This window comes from Mya arenaria, chromosome 2 (assembly GCF_026914265.1).
Source record: "Mya arenaria isolate MELC-2E11 chromosome 2, ASM2691426v1".
NCBI classification, from domain to species: domain Eukaryota; kingdom Metazoa; phylum Mollusca; class Bivalvia; order Myida; family Myidae; genus Mya; species Mya arenaria.
The window spans coordinates 46,938,834-46,951,818 of record NC_069123.1 but is presented as its reverse complement, the minus strand read 5'-3'; the positions used below and the strand labels follow the sequence as shown (position 1 = coordinate 46,951,818).

The 12,985-nt window shown below is 34.0% G+C and overlaps 2 protein-coding genes across 2 annotated transcripts in view; one reads left to right on the top strand and one right to left on the bottom strand.

The window, feature by feature from the left end:
• The window catches only part of LOC128211965 (multidrug resistance-associated protein 1-like), a 37,965-nt gene extending 37,587 nt beyond the window's left edge, over window positions 1–378 (bottom strand). The window contains exon 1 of the mRNA XM_052917146.1: window positions 251–378. Coding sequence (XP_052773106.1) covers window positions 251–280 — 30 coding nt within the window. The 5' untranslated portion in view covers window positions 281–378. The remainder of the gene's footprint in view (window positions 1–250) is intronic.
• Window positions 379–4,370: 3,992 nt separating this feature from the next.
• LOC128212001 (mitotic spindle assembly checkpoint protein MAD2A-like) lies at window positions 4,371–12,848 on the top strand. The gene is made up of 5 exons (XM_052917215.1): window positions 4,371–4,502; window positions 6,581–6,727; window positions 8,840–8,960; window positions 10,760–10,863; window positions 11,241–12,848. The coding sequence occupies exons 1-5, from the start codon at window positions 4,433–4,435 to the stop codon at window positions 11,402–11,404; spliced, it is 606 nt and encodes a 201-aa protein (XP_052773175.1). The 5' UTR covers window positions 4,371–4,432; the 3' UTR covers window positions 11,405–12,848.
• The last annotated feature ends 137 nt before the right edge of the window (window positions 12,849–12,985 follow it).

Below are 12,985 nucleotides of genomic sequence, written 5' to 3'. Positions count from 1 at the left end.
TTTGTAACATTGCGACAGGTAAAAATTTGTTGCGACAGGTAAACTTTAAGTGTTTACCTGTCGCAATGTCCTGTGAAGGAGAAAAAGTTTTCGCGTTGTCTGGTTTCACTGACGCAGTCACATATAACACGTTAGTTGCATTGTCTTGCATTTGGTTCGAATGCATACGGGTACGAACACCAATTCCATTAAAAAATATTTTTAATTTCTTCCGATATAATTGCATTTGTTTTAATAATATATTACTTACCAAATATTCTATTCCTTCTTCACAAAACATTTTTTTGTATTTAAATAAATCACAAAAGACTAGAATCTTAAAGATTAAACAACATGTTCCAACTATCGACCTCTCCAGTGTAGTCCCAGAAAAACCTATGCCCAATAGGCCTACTTTATTTTACTGGCGCAACTGTTCATAAAAACAATGTGTCTATGGCGTGATGCAGAAGCACTTATAAAGAAACAGCAGCTAAAATTTGACCTTCAAATAAGAACAATCTGTAAATAGCAACATATCAAATAATATACTTAAAGGGATAGGTCACTCCCTAAATCTTCTAAGGTCCCTCCCCTAAGGTGTTGAGTTAGATAAACGTACCACTGACGTCAATATTGACACTTTTGTCATTGCTTGCGTTTCAGTTACACTACATCATTTATGCTTTTGAATTATACAGAATAGTTTCATTGTAATGTTAATTACTGCGTTATAAATGTATAAAGGTAGATCATGTTCAGAGGTTTAAAATGGTACCTCTAAAATCGCCCATTTAATCTGTCAAGACAAATGTTTAATCAATTCCTTTTATTTAAATGAATATAAGTTAGCCTTCAATTGAAATATTGTATGAAAATAACAGTATGTTTATTTTGTTTTAAAAAGTATTGAAACCATTTATGATTACTTCTTAACTTATAAATGGAAATCATTAGTAAATAAAGCATTATAGTATTATTGAAAGTCATGCAATATGCCAATTTCTTTGTGACAGCCTGTGCGCGTCTAAATTAAGAGTTTACTTTCGTTTTTGCGGTACTGAGTATGTTTGTTTTTGCCAAAAAGCATTGTTTTATCAAACTGGTGGCGAAAAATGTCAGCATGGTTAACACAAATTATTTAGATATACATACAAAAAAGTATTTTACATTACTAGAAGATAGTGGGTAGACTTGAATAATAAAAATGGAGCTGCTATTCATTAAACATCCTAAGTAATTTCTTAACCTTTGTCGATGTCCTGAAGTATCAATGGTAAAAATAAAACAACAATACAAGGTTTTTGAACATAAAAGTATGTATATTACATAAAATTAATGAAAATTTTTGAGGCATAATTTAGTTATTAATAATAACTTATTATATCATATGATCAGTAAAACACTTTACGTAAGAAATTGACATGAGTTAGGAAATGACTTAAGATAGATGTTATATGAGAAAATGATACATAGTAATAACAGCAAGTTTATTGGTATTTACTTTCAAAAATTAGCATTCAAAATAAAATTCACATGATTGTGTCCTCTACAATTAGCAAGACTAAAATGGTCTGAATAATCAAACTGTACTGCGTACAGACATGTTAGAAGTACAACGGGGTCCGTATAACAGAAGCAAATTAATTAAATATTTATGCGAAAAAAAGCTACAGAAACAAGCTCAGTAGCAAAAAGTTTAAACATAAACCCGGTTTAATGGCACTGGGTGAACGCCAAAGATATATATACATAAAATCATAAACAAGAAACATGGAGGATTATATTAACTAATTATATAAAATGATATATTTCCAAAATCTCACAGATTGAACGTTTTGACATTATTTTTTGTCTTGGGACGAACCAATTTTTGCGAAAATCCATAGGAACCAGTTATATGAGACTTCTGACAAAAAATGATCGCAGATATTTATATTTAAGTTCAAAAATTGATGTTTTATGATTTTTTCTTAAACCGTTATCAACGGATTAAGCCATAAAACATTAATTTTCGAACGGAAATATGAAAATCTACGATCTGATTTTTTGTCAGCAATCATATCACTAGTTTGCAGATATTCAGACAAAATTATGCTCTTTCCAAGACAAAAAAATAAAAAAAAGTTTTAAAAATGGTATATCTGTGAGAGTGCAGCTTTAAGAAGTTTTAACTGCTTAAGCATAGAAATAAATGTGATATTCATTTATGTATCTTAATTTAACCATAAATTTACTATATCTTAGTCCCACTCCCAGTCCCATGTAAATTGTGCCCAATATCACAACGAAATTTGCATATCACGTGACTTTCTTACTACAATGAATACCATTTTGCTTTATATACTTAAAATTTTCATATCTTAACTAAAAAGAAATTCATTTAAATATTTTTTTAAACTACAACGAAAAAATCATATGTTCGTTGTGTGTTGGTTTTTGTATCTTGGTGTTTCTTTTTTTATCGGTTTCTTGTGGTGGCATAAAACTGCCGTAAGAAAACCTGATAGCGTTCGCGAATTGTTTCGTGTTTATGGGCGGAACTTTGGGGCTACGGCAACATTGATGCTTTAGAAAGAGTTCAACTCTTCAGTCCACTATAGTGAGCAGCTATTTAAAAGCAAATTCCCATGGATTCATCATCTAAAATATATCTTAAAGTGACACTCTTATTCCAAATCAATACATATACATGTATAACAAACATCCATTTTGAATAATAATTTAAATCAAATGACAAGGTTGAGTGGATGATTTTATTTAAGTGGCATTTTATATGTTATATCAAAGAAGCTCTTGTTGCATTTTATATGTTATATCAAAGAAGCTCTTGTTATTAGAAATATTTTATTGAATGTTAAAAGATAGATGTTAAGTCCAACCTCCGATTACTGTTACAATTAGTGTGTTGTTTTTCTTCTGTATTACTTATTATAACAGCATATAAAAAATATCAGTTACCGTTATGCGTCGTATTTACATGTTGACATGATTTACGAAAAGATCATATAACTATGTATGTGTTAAATATAAGAATGTTAGTTTGGTGTAGTTTATTAAAGATAAACGTTTCACCTTGAAAAAATGAAGTGTTACACTAGATACAAAAATCTTCATTTAAAATCGGGTATATGATTAACATTAGCTCAAAGAGCTAATTTTCGACATGACCTACAAACATACATATAACAATAAATTTGTGCCCTGGAAATAAAAGCATATACGGTAGTTACAAATAGGTTGCACATGGGAACTAGTAATTACAAAAATCATTTTTAACCGTGCAGACAATTACAAAATAGTAGGATGGATTAGAGCACTTTATAAAAGTACAGCATCAACTCCCACACACACAAGCTTCGCCAGCTGACATACCACTTTAAATTAAGATAATAATGGTATACACTTTAACCAGACCAAAGTTTAAAGATGTGCATGTGAATAACAGCACGATATATCAAAGTGCTGTTGGTAAAATCATCTATCACTTAAATTTCTTTTCCTATAACGTGCTAAAAAATCTTAAGAATGTATTGCTTAGAAAAGGTACTTTTAAAAGAGGTACTTAATTCATCATGTAACTTAACGTAGCAGTAGATTTTGCTGGCATTATAAGAAACAGTAATGTACAAACACATACGGTTGCTCCTTTGCTCGGTCAATAGCTACCTTGCTATAGGCAACCATCCACATCTCTGCAAGGACACTGTCCTGACAGTATCAGTGCATACCACTTTTAAAATGTTAAAAATTGAATTTACCAAATCATATTCGTAACATCTTGGTCAGAACATGCCGAAAAAACACACACAAGTAGTTGTATACGTGTGTTCGATAGATGTTTAGGATAAAGAAATTTGAAAAATAACATGAGCCATTGAACTTTAAGTTTGATAATTATTTTTCAAATTTTCAAAATGCCCGCTAAGATCTCTTCTGGTTTTTGAATACAATATCTCGCCCAGTTGTTATAATTCAAGGATAAAAGCTATTCAGTGAGAAAACGGCTTATAACCCTCATTTTCTGTTTTTATTTGAAGATTTGAAATATAATTTCCACATTGAGTATTTACATGAGGGCAATATCCTGGTGCGGATCAGCCGGCATCGTGCCTAGTTCTGGATATTTTGAAGAGCACCTTAATTTCTTTGGGAGTCTGTTCCACATCAGAGTGACCTCGTACCATATTATGTTGTTCTTTATGAAAGCACTTCTACATTTTGTAAATAACATGTATATTGTTTTGAGAATGTCTTAAAATGTAATTGTATACAATTTTGGCCTACAGCAGTACAGGCGTTTCTACAGAGGAGACAAATTTCAATAAGACGTTATGTCTAGATCGCACGGCATTGTTCGGTATATTATTTTAGCAAATTTTACAACGGAAGTAAATGTTGACCCCGGGACTTTCAAAGCGAAATCTAAATTACATTTCTAATTGCTGTTAAAATGGCTGCAACGGCATCAAAGAACGCGATCACTCTTAAGGGATCCACTGAAATCGTTGCCGAGTTCTTTGGTAAAGTAGTATTTGAAATCAAATATAGTAAACTATCACAACCCGAGTCAAAAACAGCACAAAAAACTTTCATACTCCACTCTGCAAAATTTTACCAATTTTATTACCTTTAACCCGATATGCATCTATGTCTTTTAGAAAGATATCTGAGCAAAATGACGTTTTGACTAAACCTTATTGAATATGTTTTTACATGCAAGGCCTTAGAGTAATCTAAAATAATATATGTGTTATACGGGATTCTTCCAATCCCTAACGTCTAAATGGGTTTGTGCAAAAACCGGGGCTGTTTGAAAAATATTGAAATTGTATAAAGTGAAGTATGGTTGAAATTGATCATAAAGGTTTATATTCATATTTAACCATGTAAGTGAAAAGTTATTTTGCACAAAACAAGCATTTAATGCATTAACTTGATTAAGACACATTGTTTACCTTTCCAATAAAACAAAAGATGACTGACACTTGACAACAATTATGCCAAGCGGAACGACTCGATCCAATTATTATAACTAGGGCACTTCCGACAAGCTTCGCGGTAGACCTCGTAAATACAATCGCAACAACTCAGCCATGGCCGTAATGTTCCGATTGTTTAAAATTGTGCCCTGAAGCCTTGCAGGTGCCATTCATGTGTATATCGTTATGTTTTGACAGAATGAAATGAAGAAAACCTGTTAAACTCATAATTATTAGTTGGATATTTATTTTTTGCGTATGAAACTAATATAAAATAACATTATCTAGTAATATTTCTTGTTTTTATGGGACCGTTTTTATGGTATCTTATGGACGCAATATGCTTTAACCCGGAATCCCGATCGGAACAACTACCCATTTTTGGTACAAAACAATTTGTACGTAAAGGATTTGCCATATCAAAAATGTTAAAAAAAATCTGTCAACGTACAATTATTTGGACTAGGCCTTAAGAGTCCAATTTTTTTTTTCTCCGCATTGCGTTCCAAAACGACTAGGCCAGTAAAAGTTGCAGAAATTGTAATACACAAATATTCATGGGTCATTCACACATTCAAAACTACCCCCAATAGGTCATAAAAGTGTCTTAGTTACCATGTGACTAATGCGACCAGCTGCTTTTTCCGCAACACTGATCACTCTATAGCCTATCTGTTATTTAGCAGACGCTTGCAATCGGTCCAATCACCTGTATTGGCAGGTCGCGGAAGACACAATCAAACAAACTATGTGTTAATTGTGTGCTTGCAGCTATCCTGATTAAGTGTTAAAATCGGTCCATATTTTCACATGGCAATATGAATATGCTATGTCGTCGTCGATCATTACATGATATATCCGTTTGTTGATTACCAAACTGTTAAATTTAGATTGTTCTTTTAAATGTGCATATATGTCATTGTTAATCCGAACCTAGTCATAGATATCAACAGCGACACGCTTGATTAACTACATAGTCTGGAAGCTGAGTGCGCCGCTTACGTCATTTTAATTCGCAGTAATGAAAAAATCGTTGTCGATATCACACTTATAGCTTGAAGCTCCGATTATAAATCTAGATATATATTATTATTCAAGAGTATCAGGTGAATGTTGACCAACTGTAGATGCATTAAGCAAATAAATCTTAATACTGTTTCACTTTTTGTCGTCTGACCACTTTTCGACAGCCACAGTTATTTACGATCACAGTCGTTCTTACTAGAAACGCCGCATAACTCGATGAGAATCTCATTTGAATTAAGCTTGTATCAATAACTATCTGAATCGGCTATGCAGCTCTAGAACCCTCTTAGGAATTGCGATTTCGCGAAAAAATATTTACAGAAAAGACGTCGCATAAATGTGTGACAAGTAATCAGACTTTTGAACAGGTCTTTCTTTTTTTCGGTGGGGGGGGGTTGTCGCCGGGTCAAGACTGATTGTCGCTGGGTCTGGACCGATTGAGGTTCCAAAGTTTTAGAAGCCCTGCTGTACACATATTGCAATAAAAATCAAAATCAATCTACTAACCTTTCTGAAATTCAAATTTGATTTGTAGATATGTTGTGTGAAGTGCTTTTTATTTTATCTCCAGTTGTCTTGTTTTGCAACTTCAGATTATGGAATCAACAGCATCCTGTACCAGCGCGGAATCTATCCACCTGAAATGTTCACCCGTGAACAGAAGTATGGTCTCACACTACTCATGAACACAGATGAATCCATCAAAGATTACCTTTCCAAGGTCATCTCACAAATCAAAGGTAATTCATTCACTGATTGACAGGGCAGCTAAATAAATATGATATAAAGTAAACCCGGGAGGAAAAGTGCACTCCACCCCTTATTAACCATTAAGGCCAATGGAGGCACTCCTGCCATTTACTGCTGTCACCAGTAAAGTAAACCTGGAAGGAAAAGTGCGTCCGGTGAGAGGCTCGAACTCACAACAGCCTGAACGCTACCATGGCCCTTTAAACGACTGAGTTAACCGGGCGGCTCGTTCTAACCCACACACACTACACATATAATATATCATATATTATAATAATGTATATTATATGGGGATCGCAACGAGTACTCAAGTACTTGATCAATCATCTGAGTACCCAAGTGCCAAATCACTACTCGAGTACTCGAAAAAGTAAAAAAAAAATATTTATGAATTAAACCAAATACATGATTTACAGGCGTAAGTATCAGATCCGGCGCGTTCTCATTAAGGCAATTTATGATCCTTCTAATCCCTGCTGTGTACACAATTGACCCTAATAAATTTATTGACAGTTGTTGTGATAATTGCAAACTGTCAACAAAGGGCCCTAATTTGCAAAATGCATTGGTGTCAGTTAAGTTTTTAAGTTTTGATAGCAGTACATCGCCTACACTATTGTATTGTTTACAAATTAAAGAGTGTTTACTAAACAATGAACTTTGACAAGCAAATAAGTAGAGGTGGTCACTGAACAATGGACGTTGACGAGTAAATAAGTAATGACTGTTATGAGCAATGATTCCAGAATGGGCGTATTGTTTGCAGTGATTATCACAATTAATTGTTGGTTGTCTTAAATCAGGAATTATGCATATTAACCCTTTAGCGCATGTATACAAGTTTGGCCGACATAGCCCATTAGCAGATGTTGCCGCATCTGGCCGACCCTATCCACTACTGGATGTTAACGCATCGCCCGCATATTTCAATATTGCATCTTTCTTTTTGTAACCAATACTCCGGATGTTTATAAAACAAAAGCTTAACCTTTTGGGTATTGATTTTCCCTTGAAAATATCACCTGCTAAAATTAGAAGGTAATTACTTCCTACTATTGCCAATGGCAGGCGTGATATCCCATTGTGACGAAATAAGACCACAAGGCCGAGTACTGTATGGAAAATCCCCAAATGTATTGATGCGTAAATCATTAAATATGTTATGTCAGTTCAATTTACCATTAAAATCAATAAAAATTATAATTATTTGAAGATAATAGTTTGTTTGCAAACAATAGAAACTATAAGTAGCTGAGAAAATGATGAGTTAATTTTCTGTGGAGCTGATTGATGTCCAGCATGGTTCTGGTCATAAATTAGGTCAGGTAAACATATTTATGCAAGCGTTTGGTAATCTAGTTGCATTATTCATACTGGAAAAACATATCGGCTTTCTTTTTGTAAACAATTTTATGAGGGGGTAATGGATATTCCTGCCATATTTCTGTGTATTATACACAAGAACGTCTGCTTTTTAATCCAGATGGGTCTTTTTTATGATGTGGTAATAAAATTTAGATCGATCACAGCATTTTTTTACGCTTTGATTTAATGAAATTATGACATTTGATTTTTCATAACATAATAATTCAATTATGTATAAAATGAAATGAAAAGGTAAAATTAAAAGCATGAAACAACATTGTTTTGTTTTCTCTTTAGTTATTTTTTTCTGTTAAGGTACATAATGACGTTCTTATTTTAAAGATGAAAATGACCAATGTTACATGTTCAACCAACGCACAAAGTACATGAATGATACCTATACACACAAACTTGTCTTTCCCGGAAACCAATAAAATTTATCCAAGTAATCGAGTACCCGAGTGCTCGATCAGAAGATTGTCAGAGTACTCGAGTACCAATTTTACTACTCGTTGCCATCCCTTATATAATAACAGTGCACGAAGTATGTTAACTTAATATTAGTAGTCAATTTCCAATACATTATATGGTAATCTATTTTGATTGTGATTATAACTATTTCCTTAAGGTTGTCTCGAGAACATTAAAGGTTTTGAAATATTTAAGAAAACCTTTAATGTTCTTGTCCTTAAGGAAATAATACCTTCAGGTTTTACTAATCTTGCTGACCTTTACAGAGTGGCTAATGAACAAGACTGTCAGCAAGCTGGTGGTTGTTATAAAGAGTTTGTCTGCCAATGAAGTGCTGGAGCGATGGCAGTTTGACGTCGAGTGTGACAAAGCTGTCCTTGCAGAAACGTGAGAATTATCAGTTATCCTGTCTTAATTTGCTAATGTAATTATGCCCCCCTTCGAAGAAGAGGAGGTATATTGCCTTGCACATGTTGGTTGGTTTGTCCGAGTGATAACTCCGCAATTCCTTAACCTATTCTCAGCCAACTTGACATGAAGGTTGGGTCTGACAAGTAGATGACCCCTATTGATTTTAGGGGTCAAAGGTCAAGGTCACAGTGACCTTTAATTGGGAAAACAATTCTAAGCTTGTCCAAGTGATAACTCAACAATTACTGGATCTATGGCCATCAAACTTAACATTGAGGCTAGGCCTGACCAGTTGATGGCATGTACTGATTTTATGGGATAAAGGTCAATGTCACAGTGAATTTTAATGCTAAAATGTCCAAGTGATTACTTGACAATGCCTGCACTCATGGCTCTCAAACTTGACTATGATGTTGAGCCTGACCAGTAGATGACCCTATTGATTTCAAGGGTCATCAGGTTAAAGGTCAAGGTCACAGTGACCTTGAATGTTGTTCCAGTGATAACTATACTATGCCTGCACCCATGGCCCTCAAACTTGACTTGGAGGTTGGGCCTGAATAATAGATGATCCCTATTAATTTAAGGGGTCATCGGGTCAAGGTCACAGTGACTTTGAATACAAAAATCTTGTCTGTGAGATCGGTCGACAATTCCTGTCCCAATGCCCCTCAAACTTGATATTTAGGTTGGGGGTGACCAGTAGATGACCCATATGGATTTTGAGGTCAAAGGTCAATGTCACAACTCATATTGGTCATCGGGTCAAGGTCACAATGACCTTGAACGCAAAAATCTTGTGTGTGTGATTGGTCGACAATGCCTGCCCCCATGCCCCTCAAGCTTGATATTTAGGTTGGGGGTGACCAGTCAAAGGTCAAGGTCACAACTCATATTGGTCATCATTAAAATTACATGATATTAACTTATTTCCTGCTGCTAAGAGGATATATGTTTACCTGCAAAGATAAGTCATCACCTGAATATGATTAAAACTGTACCTACAATCCCCATACTTTGAATGATCATTAATCTTGAAACTGCCTTAAAGCTGTCAGTTCATTCATTTGTCCAAATATTCTTGAGAACATGGCGCTCATGGGGGCATAATGTTTGACAAACATCTCTTGTTGATTCATGTTTTTACTTAAACCATTATTGAATGATGTAGTTAAAATACTAGTAATAATTGTACCCACTACCTGGGTTATTGTAATTCTAATTTCCCAAAGAAGCGCACAGCTTAAATTGTATATAATTTCACACATCACAAGGGTTAGGTGTTCATCCATATTGTGAAATGCACAGTGTAATAAATAGCATGTGTATATTAATTTTTTTTGTTAAATTATTATTCACATGCTACTTGAATTGCGGACAATAATACTAGCTACCATTCTGGTATGAGAATTAAAGCATAAGCCAAAGAGATTACTCTCTAATATTATTGAGTTTCAAGAGTAATTTAAGTATTGGAGGTGATACCGGTAATCAATTTTACCAGCTTTTAGTTTGAAAATGACTGCCAGCAAATTAAAATGATATAGAAATGCCAGTCATAAATTCATGTACATGTATTTGGAAGTTCCAAACACTTTCAAACAGGGTTGTCAAATGATTTCTCATTTTATCTGCGGAATATTGTTCAATAATAATATTAAATACTTCAATTTTATTATAATTTTTGAAGCGTTTACAAATGTGTTTTGTTAATTAATGTGTTAGACCAAGTTCTAGACCAATTTCTAACTGTTGTATATTGTTTGGTGTTTCAGGAAGCCCGTGGAGAAGTCTGAGAAGGAAATACATGAGGGGATCCGGGCTGTCATCCGCCAGATAACTGCCTCTGTTACATTCCTCCCTCTCATAGAGGAACCCTGTATGTAGATTTGATACTCTCAATATGTACATATATATTCTGTGCGTCTAGTCCATTATGAGAGTTTTACCTGAAGACCATGATATGTTAGTACACTCTTGTTACAGAAACAATTATCAATATAAATCTTTTAATGTTGTATAGTCATAACTTGCTTTCTTGAAATTGTTTGGACCTAAAGAAATACTTCTAGATAACGAAAATTCTGCAATAATCAACATACAAAACATGTCTTACTAACCCAACATTTCCGATTTTTTTTTCCGATATAACCAAAACATCAAGAGAACAACAGAGTACTACATAGTGAGTTAACTCAGTTCAGATGTATGATTTCTCTCTTGACTTCCCCAACATATTTTGTTGGTGTATTTCAGGCAGCTTTGACCTTCTGGTGTACACGGACAAAGACCTGGACGTGCCTGAGTCATGGGGAGAGTCTGGGCCGCAGTTTGTTGCCGACTCTGAAGAAGTGCGCCTGCGCTCCTTCACCACAACCATACACAAGGTGGACACCATGGTCGCATACAAGAAGGTCTAACTCTCTCGGGTGTTGGGACTGAAGACATATATATGCAGAAATGGGTGTGCGACACAAAGGTGCTTTCTCTTGTGCTAAACTCAGAATTGATGGTGTTGATTGCAAGAAGGCATCATGGTTTTTCAATGGACTCATTAATTCATTGTTCAATATTGTTTGCAGTAACAGATACAATCATAATGGCTGAACAACAGTAACAGTTTTAATGACAGTTTCATAAAAGTGAAATGGTGAGATTATTGTTTGAACCTGTTTCATAGTAAAGTGTGTGTTCCTTTGAAAACATTTTTGCAAAAGTGTTAGAAATCATTTAAACAATACCTTCATGCATCTGACTTAAATTCAGACTAGTTTGGGCCAAGTGTTTGGGACACACTTCATGCAATGGAAATTCACAAATCAGGGTTATTAAAGTGTTGTTAAGGACATACTTCTACTAGAAGTTCAAGTAGTAACAACAGGGTTATTTCAGGTTTTGATATGGTTAACATATACTGTTATTACTATTACATATGTATTTGTAATACATGTGTGCTCTTTTGTCTTTATTCTATCTCTAAATTATTGTGTGTCTCACATACTGCAAAACAGGGTTGACTTTTTTTGAAATGACTGCTATTACTATTACATATGTGTTTGTAATACATGTGCTTTCTCTTATCTTTATTTCATCTTCAAATTATTGTGTATTTCAAATACTGAAATGATTTATCTTGAAATGTTTAAATGAAATATATGAAATAATTATGTACTTTAATATCTGACAACTGCTAGAATTTTGAAAACAAGATATTTTAGAGAAAGTTTATTTTGACATGTCTTTTACATGCAAAGTCATATTTTTTTCTAAATTGTTTCTTTTCAATAGAGATCCAGTACCTTATTGTCAGATATATTCAAAGTGTTAAGAAATTTAACAGAAGAAATCCAGATTTGTTCACCAAAACATGTTTATGCCATATAATAAAGTGATATAAGTTTAGGTTGAACATATTCCAGCCAATTGAGACATGGTTCTACAGTGTGTGAAAGGTTTGATTCTACAGTATGTGAATGGTTAGATTCTAGTGTGTGAAAGGTTTGATTCTACAGTGTGTGAAAGGTTTGATTCTACAGTGTGTGAAAGGTTTGATTCTACAGTGTGTGAAAGGTTTGATTCTACAGTATGTGAAAGGTTTTATTCTACAGTGTGTGAAAGGTTTGATTCTACAGTATGTGAAAGGTTTGATTCTACAGTGTGTGAAAGGTTTGATTCTACAGTGTGTGGAAGGTTTGATTATACAGTGTGTGAAAGGTTTGATTCTACAGTATGTGAAATAATGGGCAGGTTCAACAGTATGTGAAATACACAAAATATGTCATAAATCTTTTTTCTTTTGTCTAATATCTCCACATCTTGTCTAATCATCATGTTGAAATTATGTACATAAACCAATTGAAATGATTTCTCCAGTTTATATTTTTCATCTTCCATCAACCAGGATTACATCACCAATTTGCAGAAATAGTATCTCCTGTATGGGCCTCATATAGATTGGCATTACTACTGTTAGCCAGGAAATGGGCTACAATGTTATACAG

Bases quoted from the DNA above. Each gene is read 5' to 3' on its own strand.
- LOC128212001 (XM_052917215.1), top strand. From the start codon at position 4,433: ATGGCTGCAACGGCATCAAAGAACGCGATCACTCTTAAGGGATCCACT. The intron at 6,728-8,839 runs GTAATTCATTCA...TGACCTTTACAG, and splicing joins GGTCATCTCACAAATCAAAG to AGTGGCTAATGAACAAGACT. The intron at 8,961-10,759 runs GTGAGAATTATC...TTGGTGTTTCAG, and splicing joins AAAGCTGTCCTTGCAGAAAC to GAAGCCCGTGGAGAAGTCTG.